We start from the raw sequence: 14531 nt of genomic DNA, 5'->3' as shown, positions 1-14531 counted from the left end.
AAGTTATTATTGACAGAGTGCAGGACTATCATTTTACTCATTCTTCTATGACTGTAAAAAATGGTCTCGGTTGGAAGAGCATAAATTTTTTATTGAACCATTAGATCTCAATAAATTTTTGATATGTTGTTGAAACAGAAGTTTTCTACAGGTTCACCGAACGGATTTGACAAAATATTTTTTGTTTGAAAGTTATGATTGATAGAGTGCAGGACTATCATTTTACCTATTCTTCTATAGCAGTCAAAAATGGTCTCGGTTCGGAGAGCATAATTTTTTATTGAACCGTTGGATCTCAAATTTTTTTTTTTATGTTGTTGAAAATGAAGTTTTATACAGGTTCACTGAAGGGATTTGACAAAATATTTTTTGTTTAAAAGTTATGATTGACAGAGTGAAGGACTGTCATTTTACCTATTCTTCTGTAGCAGTCAAAAATGGTCTCGGTTCGGAGGGCATAACGTTTTATTGAACCGTTGGATCTAACCCAAATTTTAATATTTTTTGTAAACCCAATTTTTCCATATTTACACCGAAGAGATTTGCTAAATTATTTTTGGTTCAAAAGTTATAAGCGACAGAGTGAAGTACTATCAAAAATTGTCATAACTAGGATAGTCATAAAATGGAAATTCTTGTTAGATTAGTTTAAAGTTTATATGATAGAATTTTCTTTTGATGATTTTTTTATGTTATCTTGGAAACTAATTTTGAGATTTTAATGTTTTCAGGACGCTTGTCAAAGAATCTATCAATCAAACATACGCATGCCAAAGAATCAAGAAGAAAATGACTACTGACATATTGGTTTTGCAGGTTGCCTAAGGAGAATCGACTAAACATTGTGTATTCATTTAATATTTTCTTAGGCACTTAAATTGCTATCTGGTTAAAGAACAAATCTGTCTTTCATGTTTTCAGAAAAATCTAAGAGGTAGGAGAGTATGTTCTTGTCTTTTATAGACAATCAGAAATCTAGACCCTCGAAGTTTTTTTCTAAGTTTTGAGATTTGTGTACCTTTAGTGGGCCTGTCACAGTGGGAAAAAGTAATCACCCTGTGAGAACAACCCAAGTGAGTACAACTGGACCTGAGCATTCCAACTCACTATAATAAATAGGCCTCTGGTGATTAAAGTCTCAGAGGATGGGATTATTTGAGTTTTCTCTTTGAGATCTCTCATATCGAGCATTTTGTAGGGCCTCGCGGTCTCAATCACATTTACGTGACTACATCTTGTTTCGGTACCTTGTTGGGCTATAGGCCTCAATCATGCTTGCGTGACTTCAAGGGGTAATTTCAAACAGAATTCCTGACTAAGAACCATAAGATAGAAGCTACCTGATTCACCTCCGAAAGGTTGATAATCTTTGTGCAAGAGAGATAGTAACTCTCCCAAGACACTTGCCATATCGTGCCCCCATTAGCGTTTGGAGTCGGCTAATACGACGTTGAGAATCCATTGCGTGAGACTCAACAGCCGTATTCTGATTAGCTATTGGGTGTGTACCTAAGTCAGCAAGCAAAGGTTTTCTTCTCTAAGCCAACTTCCATAGGATTAGCGTGCTGTGATTGAATTATTATATATCTTGTGTGTTTTCTATGTTTTCATCCCTAAAACTAAAACTGGAATACCAAAACTGGAGAAAACAACAAACAAAGTTAGTGATAAACTCTGTCTGTGTCCAAACTGGTCTCTGTTAGTCATTGAAACATCAATCCTTATCAAAAACTAGTAGTCGTCAGTCATTGAAACTCTGTCTGTCAGAATCTCGTCTCTGTCCAATCCTCTGTCATATGAATTCCTGATCCTGTCAGTCAAAATAGTCAAAGTTTCCTAGATCAGTCTACAGCAAGCCTAAAACTGGTTATCATCCTCTTGAGCATAAACAACCTTGATAGTGTACCTCTGTCGTTGTGTTGCACGATTTTGTCGATCATCTTTAAGCTAGTTCAAATGAACATTTTATCAAACCTAAGTCAACTTAGATAACGTCTTACACAGGATAGATCGTTCCTGAAACCAGACCAGATCTTAAGTTACTTCTCTTAATTACTACGTTAAACGAACTACTAGCTACAATTTGATCTTGACTTCTGCAACACATCTCACTCTCGGTCCTATAGGTTGGAAATGCCTGTTCAAACCAGAAGTTCTCGCAATAAAAAGGACAAAGAAAAAGAAACCCCCTTTTCGACCAAAGACAATCCATTCTTCAAAGAAAACCCCTTTTACAATAAACTGTCCTCGTCACAGATACCGTCCTCATCACAGATACTAGTTTATGATATACTAATCTTCGATCAGCCCCTATCTCCCACCATGTCTGGGGAAAGACAAGAAAGAGAAGCTAATAAACAAAACACTCACGACGACTTCAGCAATCATGCCACTGACAGTGATTCATCAACTGAGTCTGAGCTTTCTGAACCTCCTGAAGATGAAGTACATAGATGTCAGAATAATAAAAAATTCCGAAAAATGATGAAGGTCATCATGGCTAGGGAAAAAGAAGACTATTTCCTAGAATTAGCAAAACAAGGTGCCAAACTCCCTACTGGTTATAATGTGGAGGCCCTCGTTGCTAAAGAGGAAGAGACACCATGGGGAAAAATGAGCAAACAAATGCAAGCATTACAAACTGCAGTCACAAGAATAGAAAACAAAGATAAAACGCCAAAACAATATTCTTTGGACACAATATGCCCATTCCCATTTGACAAAAACCTTTACATGTCTCCATTTCCTTCACGAGTTGAGATACCAAAATTTGACAAGTATGATGGTACCTCAGATCCTCAAGACCATGTCAGAGAGTTCTGTGCCGCTTGTATGGAGTTCATGCATGATCAAACGTACCTCATGCACCTTTTCCCAAGGAGTTTAAGAGGTCAAGCAATGGAATGGTTCGCAAGTCTATCCAAAGGGATAAAAACATTTGAAGAACTAATCCAACTATTTTTACAACAATACTCATACAACATTCGTCATCTAGTCACTATGATAGAGCTTTGCAATACCAGACAAAAGACAGGAGAACCCTTTCTCACTTTCCTCCAACGATGGAGAAAGATGTTCTCTAGATATTCACGGACTATCCCAGATCTTGAGAAAATGGACATCTTCGTCAACAACTTAGTCCCTGAATTGAAATATAGTGTCTAGATGCAAGTGCACCCTTCATTCAACAAAATGGTAGATAACGCCCTCAGAATGGAAGATGTACTTATAAAAAAGGGAGATATATCACTTTGGAAAGAAACATTGCAAGGTTCTAGCTCTAAAGCAAAGAGTAAATACTGGAAATATAGCAAAGACAACAACAAGAACGTTGTTAGCGATGGAGTGGTAGATACTATTCAAGCAAAAACAAAATCCACAATATTTAACTTAGCCAGTGGCACACAAGCACTCAAGGCAGTTGAAACTACAACAGAGAATCCCCCAAAGAAAACAAGAGAGTGGTTTAAAGACAAACCTTGGGTCTCAAAGCCTAAGCGTGAGTTTACTCCTCTAGATGAGTCATATGAATCGGCTTTTAAAACTTTATTGGCAAATAATCTGATAACACTGCCAGACAATTCCCGACCCTATGACCCAGAAGTTAGACCCAAATGGTGGAGAGAAAATGAGTACTGTGACTACCATTGGAACAAGGGACATAACATAAACCACTGCATGAAACTCTGACATGAAATACAAGATCTCATTGATGCAGGCAAGATCGTTGTGGGAAATCATGCAACTAATGCTGATCATAAGGCCTTTAAAGATCCCTTACCCACTTATGAACAAGGAGATTCCTCAAAATCCAAGGGAGGAGCTAGAGTCAATTATACTTACACTAACAATGATAATGTGATCAACATGATTGAATCTGTTCAACCTGAATATTGCAATGTGATCATAGTCCAAGATCATCAAAATCAAGCACAAGCTGCTAATGCCGTGACTCGTGCTCAAAGGAAGATTTCTCTCCCAGGAGATAGTTCCTCCACTTTTGATCAAACAACATCAAAACTGCCAAATAAACAAACAGACACAATCATGGCCAAATCAAAGCAACTAGTTCCATCGTCTTCTCCTGGCTATAGTATTGTTGAACAATTAAAGAGAACCAATGCTCAGATCTCCATTCTAGAACTGCTTAAGATCTCTTCTGCTCATAAAGAAGTCCTACTCTACTTACCACCAGTGTTCCGAAAGATTTAGATGTAGATCAGTTTCAATCTATGGTAGGTCACTTGATCTCCCCTCATTACCTCACGTTTTCTGAAGAAGATGATAACTCATTGAGTCATCCACATAACCAACCATTACACATTGAAGCCATGATCCATAAACACCGCGTTAAACATGTTTTGATAGATGGAGGCGCTGGGTTGAATATTTGTTCTTACAATCTATTAACAGAGCTGGGATTCTCTGAAAATGTTATTGATCCAATAAAGAAGATAACAATCAAGGCTTATGATGAAGAAGAAAGAACTTCTAAGGGACTGGTATCATTACCAATAAGAGTAGGACCTGTGGAGAGAGATATCATTTTTCAAGTCCTGGATCTTCATCTTTCATACAACATCTTACTGGGTAGGCCATGGATTCATGAAATGAAAGCAGTACCATCTACATACCATCAATGTTTGAAGTTTCCTTATAATGGAGTAGAGGTCAGTATTCCTGCCGATACAAGCTATGCCTGCAATGCATTAACGCAAGGTGTTGATGCTTTTGTTCCTAATAATAGAGCAACTTCCGCAGCTGAAAGTTCAGAATCTCTGCTAAAAGATTTGGAAAAGAAACTGAAAATCACAAACACTGGCATGGATGGTTACAAGATAGAGCCTATACTCTCACTCATGTCTCTTCCTCCATCACCAAGACAGTCAGGAAAACCATCAGAGGGCATGAGGCCACAAACTTCAACTCCAAAAGTCATTTATGATGGCAGCTTTATACAGTCCTCTACTTCTCTTGTAGATGAAATAGAAGGGGATGATGTCCTTAAATCACTCTTCAAAGAAGACAGTGCAGATAAAGAAATACGACATTGTGAGATTTCTCCAACGCAATATGGTCCAGGCTATAAGATGCTTCAACGCATGGGATATTCAAGTACTGGTCCTCTCGGCAAATGTCAAAAAGGTATTGTTGAACCTATTCAGCTACAAACTAAGTCAACCAATGATAAAGCTGGACTGGGATACGATCCAAGAAAGTCATCAGATCAGAAGCACACACCTTGCCATCAACGTAAGTGGAAGAAAAAGGTACTACCTCTAACAACACAAGAAATTAATACTCAACAAACTCAGGAGGAATGTTATGGTGAACAAAAAGAATTACCCACCCAGGGAAAGGAAATAGATGGTAATCAAGTTCCAGTTGTATCAGCTATGATACCACATGAAGTAGATGCTCCAGAGAATATGAGAGATGAAATATACAGAATCAGAGAATTGTTTGCACCACTGAACATTCCGGTCACATATACTGGCAGACAACAGGTAGATGACTCAAAAACTAATTCAAATGAGTATGAATGGGGTCTAGATCACATCTCAGATACATCTACTACAGAAACACTTGAAGAACTCAGGGATACCGTAGATGACGCACAAGAGATGATATGCCTAAGAATGCAAAAGGAAATAGAAGAAATCAGATTAAAACAACAAGAAGACTATGACCGACAACTGAAGAAAGAAAGGACACAAGCAAGTCCTTCACTTACCAATTATCCTAATGAGACAGGACAAATCAAGTACGGAATCACACAAGAAGAACTAGAAGCTAGAGCAAGAGAACCAGTCATCAGTCCAAAAGAAGTTGAATGGAACAGACGACAGGGGTTAACAGAATCGTCAAAGTCATATCCACAAGTGTGTCAAATGCAAGCAATCAATGAACCATATCAAGAAGGAACTTGCAACATCAAGGATGTGGGTGTTGATACTATATACCTTCACTAAACCACTTGAAGATGAGTCAGCAACTCCATACTATGACTTTGATGGCTTAGACAGGAGCTCTATCTATGACAACAACTATTCAACAACACATTATGACTACTCTATCATGAATAATGAAATATTGTCTACTGTTATACCATGGTATGTAGCCTAGTATGAAGTACACGACGATGCTAGAAGTAGGTCGGTTGAGTTAGGTCAAATAAATACTAACATGAATGACGATAATCGTGTCATAACTCTTCCTGGTCTCGAGACACATACGCAAGGTAGTATTCTGGAACTCGACTGGTTAGTTCGAAACAATGATGATAGTACCGTGAACTCCCTTGAGCCTGTACCAACCTTATCCTTAATACATCCAGAACTGATTGATAATACTCTTTATAACCAACCCTTGAACGTGCCTATTTTTGCCAATGACTATACACTAGCCTACTATCAAAACTGCCGGCAGCCCGGCTCCGTCCGCTCCCCGGGCGCAGTTTTTTCCGGCCGCCGCCCTGCCACCCGGCCGCCACCGGAGCTCCGCTCCCTGGCCACCAGACAACCAACAGGCCACCAGACCCCTTTTTTGGGACTTTTCAAGGGGGGTTTGGTTTTTTGGCCCTATCTTGGGCATACGAAGTCAGATTTTGGTGAACGAATAGGCATTGAAAAGCTGGTTCCGAGGCCGACCTCATGGTGTTGGTAATTTATTCCAATTTTGCAGTTTGACTGTGTTTTTTTACAGTCAAAGTGAGGTCTCTTTTTTGCACTCCGGGAGACGTAGAATGAGCATCCGACCTCCGTTTTTCGAAAACTTTATATTTTCGGAAAGCATGTTTTATGTACTTTCCAGAAATATGGTTTTTTTTTCCAGATTCTGCTCCATGCATATTTTATTCAGTTTTTTGCTTTTCAGCACTCTGGTGGATATCGTGGTTGTTTCAGGTCCTGGGATCTCTTTTTTGAGTAGGATGTCTCTGTTTTGATTCTCGTTTCTATTTCCAGTCTTCTTATCATTGTAGCTTGTAATTATGCAAACGCACTGAGATAAAGTGCCATCATGCATTGTTTACTTGGAATCTTGCATATCAAGTGCCATGAGGGGGTTGATGTTTGCCTTTGTTTGCCATCTTCCTTTGTCAAGTGAGTGTTCCTTCCACGACATTGGCCTCATGATGATGTGTCTCAGCACCTTTGATGTTCTTGGTTCTTCATCATGCAGTTGTTTTTGGCTGTCCTTTTCAGTGTTCCTGTCCCTCTCCCACTTCCGCATTATGGGGAGGTTTATCCTGTTGGTTCTAATGCTTCCGTGGTTCGATTGATCAGCTCTTCAGGCTTTGGTTTCTCATGCCATCTGTATCTTCGATTTCAGTTGTTTTAGGTTTTAGCTTCTCCCTAAGTCTAGCACCACCCACTGGCCACATTTTTTGGGTACCGCAGGGTACCGGACTGACAGGCTTGTCAGACTTGTCAGTCCGGCCCCTGCGGCCCCTCCGTCCTTTTCTGGACGCCGCCACTGCTCCTCCGTCTCTCACCGCCTGCGAACTACCGCCGCCGGCCGCTCCATATCGCCGCTCCGGCTCCCCGCCGGCCAGGTCCGCCGTCTCCGCCTCCCTGCGCTGCCGCCGCCGGCCGCCGCCTATCAAAACTGCCGGCAGCCCGGCTCCGTCCGCTCCCCGGGCGCAGTTTTTTCCGGCCGCCGCCCAGCCACCCGGCCGCCACCGGAGCTCCGCTCCCTGGCCACCAGACAACCAACAGGCCACCAGACCCCTTTTTTGGGCCTTTTCAAGGGGGGTTTGGTTTTTTGGCCCTATCTTGGGCATACGGAGTCGGATTTTGGTGAACGAATAGGCATTGAAAAGCTGGTTCTGAGGCTGACCTCATGGTGTTGGTAATTTATTCCAATTTTGCTGTTTGACTGTGTTTTTTTACAGTCAAAGTGAGGTCTCTTTTTTGCACTCCGGGAGACGTAGAATGAGCATCCGACCTCCGTTTTTCGAAAACTTTATATTTTCGGAAAGCGTGTTCTATGTACTTTCCAGAAATATGGTTTTTTTTTTCCAGATTCTGGTCCATGCATATTTTATTTAGTTTTTTTGCTTTTCAGCACTCTGGTGGATATCGTGGTTGTTTCAGGTCCTGAGATCTCTTTTCTGAGTAGGATGTCTCTGTTTTGATTCTCGTTTCTATTTCCAGTCTTCTTATCATTGTAGCTTGTAATTATGCAAACGCACTGAGATAAAGTGCCATCATGCATTGTTTACTTGGAATCTTGCATATCAAGTGCCATGAGGGGGTTGATGTTTGCCATCTTCCTTTGTCAAGTGAGTGTTGATTCCACGACATTGGCCTCTTGATGATGTGTCTCAGCACCTTTGATGTTCTTGGTTTTTCATCATGCAGTTGTTTTTGGCTGTCCTTTTCAGTGTTCCTGTCCCTCTCCCACTTCCGCATTATGGGGAGGTTTATCCTGTTGGTTCTAATGCTTCCGTGGTTCGATTGATCAGCTCTTCAGGCTTTGGTTTCTCATGCCATCTGTATCTTCGATTTCAGTTGTTTTAAGTTTTAGCTTCTCCCTAAGTCTAGCACCACCCACTGGCCACATTTTTTGGGTAACGCAGGGTACCGGACTGACAGGCTTGTGAGACCTTTCAGTCCGGCCCCCGCGGCCCCCGCCGGCGGCCCCTCCGTCCTTTTCGAGACGCCGCCGCTGCTCCTCCGGCTCTCGCCGCCTGCGAACTGCTGCCGCCGGCCGCTCCATATCGCCGCTCCGGCTCCCCGCCGGCCAGGTCCGCCGTCTCCGCCTCCCTGCGCTGCTGCCGCCGGCCGCTCACCTTCCGGCCGCCGCCTATCAAAACTGCCGGCAGCCCGGCTCCGTCCGCTCCCCGGGCGTAGTTTTTTCCGGCCGCCGCCCTGCCACCCGGCCGCCACCGGAGCTCCGCTCCCTGGCCACCAGACAACCAACAGGCCACCAGACCCCTTTTTTGGGCCTTTTCAAGGGGGGTTTGGTTTTTTGGCCCTATCTTGGGCATACGGAGTTGGATTTTGGTGAACGAATAGGCATTGAAAAGCTGGTTCCGAGGCCGACCTCATGGTGTTGGTAATTAATTCCAATTTTGCTGTTTGACTGTGTTTTTTTTACAGTCAAAGTGAGGTCTCTTTTTTGCACTCCGGGAGACGTAGAATGAGCATCCGACCTCCGTTTTTCGAAAACTTTATATTTTCGGAAAGCGTGTTCTATGTACTTTCCAGAAATATGGTTTTTTTTTCCAGATTCTGCTCCATGCATATTTTATTCAGTTTTTTTTGCTTTTCAGCACTCTGGTGGATATCGTGGTTGTTTTAGGTCCTGGGATCTCTTTTCTGAGTAGGATGTCTCTGTTTTGATTCTCGTTTCTATTTCCAGTCTTCTTATCATTGTAGCTTGTAATTATGCAAACGCACTGAGATAAAGTGCCATCATGCATTGTTTACTTGGAATCTTGCATATCAAGTGCCATGAGGGGGTTGATGTTTGCCTTTGTTTGCCATCTTCCTTTGTCAAGTGAGTGTTCCTTCCACGACATTGGCCTCATGATGATGTGTCTCAGCACCTTTGATGTTCTTGGTTCTTCATCATGCAGTTGTTTTTGGCTGTCCTTTTCAGTGTTCCTGTCCCTCTCCCACTTCCGCATTATGGGGAGGTTTATCCTGTTGGTTCTAATGCTTCCATGGTTCGATTGATCAGCTCTTCAGGCTTTGGTTTCTCATGCCATCTGTATCTTCGATTTCAGTTGTTTTAGGTTTCAGCTTCTCCCTAAGTCTAGCACCACCCACTGGCCACATTTTTTGGGTACCGCAGGGTACCAGACTGACAGGCTTGTCAGACCTGTCAGTCCGGCCCCTGCGGCCCCCGCCGGCGGCCCCTCCGTCCTTTTCCGGACGCCGCCGCTGCTCCTCCGGATCTCGCCGCCCGCGAACTACCGCCGCCGGCCGCTCCATATCGCCGCTCCGGCTCGCCGCCGGCCAGGTCCGCCGTCTCCGCCTCCCTGCGCTGCCGCCGCCGGCCGCCGCCTATCAAAACTGTCGGCAGCCCGGCTCCGTCCGCTCCCCAGGCGCAGTTTTTTTCGGCCGCCACCGGAGCTCCTCTCCCTGGCCACCAGACAACCAACAGGCCACCAGACCCCTATTTTGGGCCTTTTCAAGGGGGGTTTGGTTTTTTGGCCCTATCTTGGGCATACGGAGTCGGATTTTGGTGAACGAATAGGTATTGAAAAGCTGGTTCCGAGGCCGACCTCATGGTGTTGGTAATTTATTCCAATTTTGCTGTTTGACTGTGTTTTTTTATAGTCAAAATGAGGTCTCTTTTTTGCACTCCGGGAGATGTAGAATGAGCATCCGACCTCCGTTTTTCGAAAACTTTATATTTTCGGAAAGCGTGTTCTATATACTTTCCAGAAATATGGTTTTTTTCTCCAGATTCTGCTCCATGCATATTTTATTCAGTTTTTTTGCTTTTCAGCACTCTGGGGGATATCGTGGTTGTTTTAGGTCCAGGGATCTCTTTTCTGAGTAGGATGTCTCTGTTTTGATTCTCGTTTCTATTTCCAGTCTTCTTATCATTGTGGCTTGTAATTATGCAAACGCACTGAGATAAAGTGCCATCATTCATTGTTTACTTGGAATCTTGCATATCAAGTGCCATGAGGGGGTTGATGTTTGCCATCTTCCTTTGTCAAGTGAGTGTTCCTTCCACGACATTGGCCTCATGATGATGTGTCTCAGCACCTTTGATGTTCTTGTTTCTTCATCATGCAGTTGTTTTTGGCTGTCCTTTTCAGTGTTCCTGTCCCTCTCCTACTTCCGCATTATGGGGATGTTTATCCTATTGGTTCTAATGCTTCCGTGGTTCGATTGATCAGCTCTTCAGGCTTTGGTTTCTCATGCCATCTGTATCTTCGATTTCAGTTGTTTTAGGTTTTAGCTTCTCCCTAAGTCTAGCACCACCCACTGGCCACATTTTTTGGGTACCGCAGGGTACCGGACTGACAGGCTTGTCAGACCTGTCAGTCCGGCCCCTGCGGCCCCCGCCGGCGGCCCCTCCGTCCTTTTCCAGATGCCGCCACTGCTCCTCCGGCTCTCGCCGCCAGCGAACTACCGCCGCAGGCCGCTCCATATCGCCGCTCCGGCTCCCCGCCGGCCAGGTCCGCCGTCTCCGCCTCCCTGCGCTGCCGCCGCCGTCCGCTCACCTTCCGGCCGCCGCCTATCAAAACTGTCGGCAGCCCGGCTCCGTCCGCTCACCAGGCGTAGTTTTTTCCGGCCGCCACCGGAGCTTCGCTCCCTGGCCACCAGACAACCAACAGGCCACCAGACCCCTTTTTTGGGCCTTTTCAAGGGGGGTTTGGTTTTTTGGCCCTATCTTGGGCATACGGAGTCGGATTTTGGTGAACGAATAGGCATTGAAAAGTTGGTTCCGAGGCCGACCTCATGGTGTTGGTAATTTATTCCAATTTTCCTGTTTGACTGTGTTTTTTTACAGTCAAAGTGAGGTCTCTTTTTTGCACTCTGGGAGACGTAGAATGAGCATCCGACCTCCGTTTTTCGAAAACTTTATATTTTCGGAAAGCGTGTTCTATTTACTTTCCAGAAATATGGTTTTTTTTTCCAGATTCTGCTCCATGCATATTTTATTCAGTTTTTTTGCTTTTCAGCACTCTGGTGGATATCGTGGTTGTTTCAGGTGCTGGGATCTCTTTTCTGAGTAGGATGTCTCTGTTTTGATTCTCGTTTCTATTTACAGTCTTCTTATCATTGTAGCTTGTAATTATGCAAACGCACTGAGATAAAGTGCCATCATGCATTGTTTACTTGGAATCTTGCATATCAAGTGCCATGAGGGGGTTGATGTTTGCCTTTGTTTGCCATCTTCCTTTGTCAAGTGAGTGTTCCTTCCACGACATTGGCCTCATGATGATGTGTCTCAGCACCTTTGATGTTCTTGGTTCTTCATCATGCAGTTGTTTTTGGCTGTCCTTTTCAGTGTTCCTGTCCCTCTCCCACTTCCGCATTATGGGGAGGTTTATCTTGTTGGTTCTAATGCTTCAGTGGTTTGATTGATCAGCTCTTCAGGCTTTGGTTTCTCATGCCATCTGTATCTTTGATTTCAGTTGTTTTAGGTTTTAGCTTTTCCCTAAGTCTAGCACCACCCACTGGCCATATTTTTTGGGTACCGCAGGGTATTGGACTGACAGGCTTGTCAGACCTGTCAGTCCGGCCCCTGCGGCCCCTGCCGGCGGCCCCTTCGTCCTTTTCCGGACGCCGCCGCTGCTCCTCCGGCTCTCGCCGCCCGCGAACTGCCGCCGTCGGCCGCTCCATATCTCCGCTCCGGCTCCCCGCCAGCCAGGTCTGCCGTCTCTGCCTCCCTGCGCTGCCGCCGCCGGCCGCTCACCTTCCGGCCGCCGCCTATTAAAACTTTCGGCAGCCCGGCTCCGTCCGCTCCCCAGGCGCAGTTTTTTCCGGTCGCCGCCGTGCCACCTGGCCGCAACCGGAGCTCAGCTCCCTGGCCACCAGACAACCAACAGGCCACCAGACCCCTTTTTTGGGCCTTTTCAAGGGGGGTTTGGTTTTTTGGCCCTATCTTGGGCATACGGAGTCGGATTTTGGTGAACGAATAGGCATTGAAAAGTTGGTTCCGAGGCCGACCTCATGGTGTTGGTAATTTATTCCAATTTTGCTGTTTGACTGTGTTTTTTTACAGTCAAAGTGAGGTCTCTTGTTTGCACTCCGAGAGACGTAGAATGAGCATCCGACCTCCGTTTTTCGAAAACTTTATATTTTCGGAAAGCGTGTTCTATGTACTTTCCAGAAATATGGTTTTTTTTTTCCAGATTCTCCTCCATGCATATTTTATTCAGTTTTTTGCTTTTCAGCACTCTGGTGGATATCGTGGTTGTTTCAGGTCCTGGGATCTCTTTTCTGAGTAGGATGTCTCTGTTTTGATTCTCGTTTCTATTTCCAGTCTTCTTATCATTGTAGCTTGTAATTATGCAAACGCACTGAGATAAAGTGCCATCATGCATTGTTTACTTGGAATCTTGCATATAAGGTGCCATGAGGGGGTTGATGTTTGCCTTTGTTTGCCATCTTCCTTTGTCAAGTGAGTGTTCCTTCCACGACATTGGCCTCATGATGATGTGTCTCAGCACCTTTGATGTTCTTGGTTCTTCATCATGCAGTTGTTTTTGGCTGTCCTTTTCAGTGTTCCTGTCCCTCTCCCACTTCCGCATTATGGGGAGGTTTATCCTGTTGGTTCTAATGCTTCCGTGGTTCGATTGATCAGCTCTTCAGGCTTTGGTTTCTCATGCCATCTGTATCTTCGATTTCAGTTGTTTTAGGTTTTAGCTTCTCCCTAAGTCTAGCACCACCCACTGGCCACATTTTTTGGGTACCGCAGGGTACCGGACTGACAGGCTTGTCAGACCTGTCAGTCCGGCCTCGCGACCCCCGCCGGCGGCCCCTCCGTCCTTTTCCGGACGCCGCCGCTGTTACTCCGGCTCTCGCCGGCCGCGAACTGCCGCCGCCGGCCGCTCCATATCGCCGCTCCGGCTCCCCGTCGGCCAGGTCCACCGTCTCCGCCTCCCTGCGTTGCCGCCGCCGGCCGCTCACCTTCCGACCGCCGCCTATCAAAACTGCCGGCAGCCCGGCTCCGTTCGCTCCCCGGGCGCAGTTTTTTCCAGCCGCCGCCCAGCCACCCGGCCGCCACCGGAGCTCCGCTCCCTGGCCACCAGACAACCAACAGGCCACCAGACCCCTTTTTTGGGCCTTTTCAAGGGGGGTTTGCTTTTTTGGCCCTATCTTGGGCATACAGAGTCGGATTTTGGTGAACGAATAGGCATTGAAAAGCTGGTTCCGAGGCCGACCTCATGGTGTTGGTAATTTATTCCAATTTTGCTGTTTGATTGTGTTTTTTCATAGTCAAAGTGAGGTCTCTTTTTTGCACTCCGGGAGACGTAGAATGAGCATCCGACCTCCGTTTTTCGAAAACTTTATATTTTCGTAAAGCGTGTTCTATTTACTTTCCAGAAATATGGTTTTTTTTTCCAGATTCTGCTCCATGCATATTTTATTCAGTTTTTTTCTTTTCAGCACTCTGATGGATATCGTGGTTGTTTCAGGTCTTGGGATCTCTTTTCTGAGTAGGATGTCTCTGTTTTGATTCTCGTTTCTATTTCCAGTCTTCTTATCATTGTAGCTTGTAATTATGCAAATGCATTGAGATAAAGTGCCATCATGCATTGTTTACTTGGAATCTTGCATATCAAGTGCCATGAGGGGGTTGATGTTTGCCATCTTCCTTTGTCAAGTGAGTGTTCCTTCCACGACATTGGCCTCATGATGATGTGTCTCAGCACCTTTGATGTTCTTGGTTCTTCATCATGCAGTTGTTTTTGGCTGTCCTTTTCAGTGTTCCTGTCCCTCTCCCACTTCCGCATTATGGGGAGGTTTATCCTGTTGGTTCTAATGCTTCCGTGGTTCGATTGATCAGCTCTTCAGGTTTTGGTTTCTCATGCCATTTGTATCTTCGATTTCAGT

General features: G+C 44.8%; 1 protein-coding gene across 1 annotated transcript; it reads right to left on the bottom strand.

The window, feature by feature from the left end:
* Window positions 1-12204: 12204 nt before the first annotated feature.
* Window positions 12205-13802, bottom strand: LOC131060018 (uncharacterized). Its single transcript, XM_059210314.1, has 2 exons — window positions 13398-13802; window positions 12205-12498 (listed from the first exon to the last, which is right to left on the bottom strand). The coding sequence occupies exons 1-2, from the start codon at window positions 13800-13802 to the stop codon at window positions 12205-12207; spliced, it is 699 nt and encodes a 232-aa protein (XP_059066297.1).
* Between the last annotated feature and the right edge of the window lie 729 nt (window positions 13803-14531).

Source organism: Cryptomeria japonica, chromosome 8 (genome assembly GCF_030272615.1).
Source record: "Cryptomeria japonica chromosome 8, Sugi_1.0, whole genome shotgun sequence".
In the NCBI taxonomy this organism is placed as follows: Eukaryota; Viridiplantae; Streptophyta; class Pinopsida; order Cupressales; family Cupressaceae; genus Cryptomeria; species Cryptomeria japonica.
This window is presented reverse-complemented; position numbering and strand designations above follow the sequence as displayed.

What these genes read in the sequence shown, in the direction of transcription:
- LOC131060018 (XM_059210314.1), bottom strand. Translation starts at nt 13,802, where the DNA reads ATGCCCAAGATAGGGCCAAAAAAGCAAACCCCCCTTGAAAAGGCCCAA. An exon ending in CTGACAAGCCTGTCAGTCCG is followed by an intron (nt 12,499 to 13,397) that starts GTACCCTGCGGT and finishes TCTGGTGGCCAG; the next exon opens with GGAGCTGAGCTCCGGTTGCG.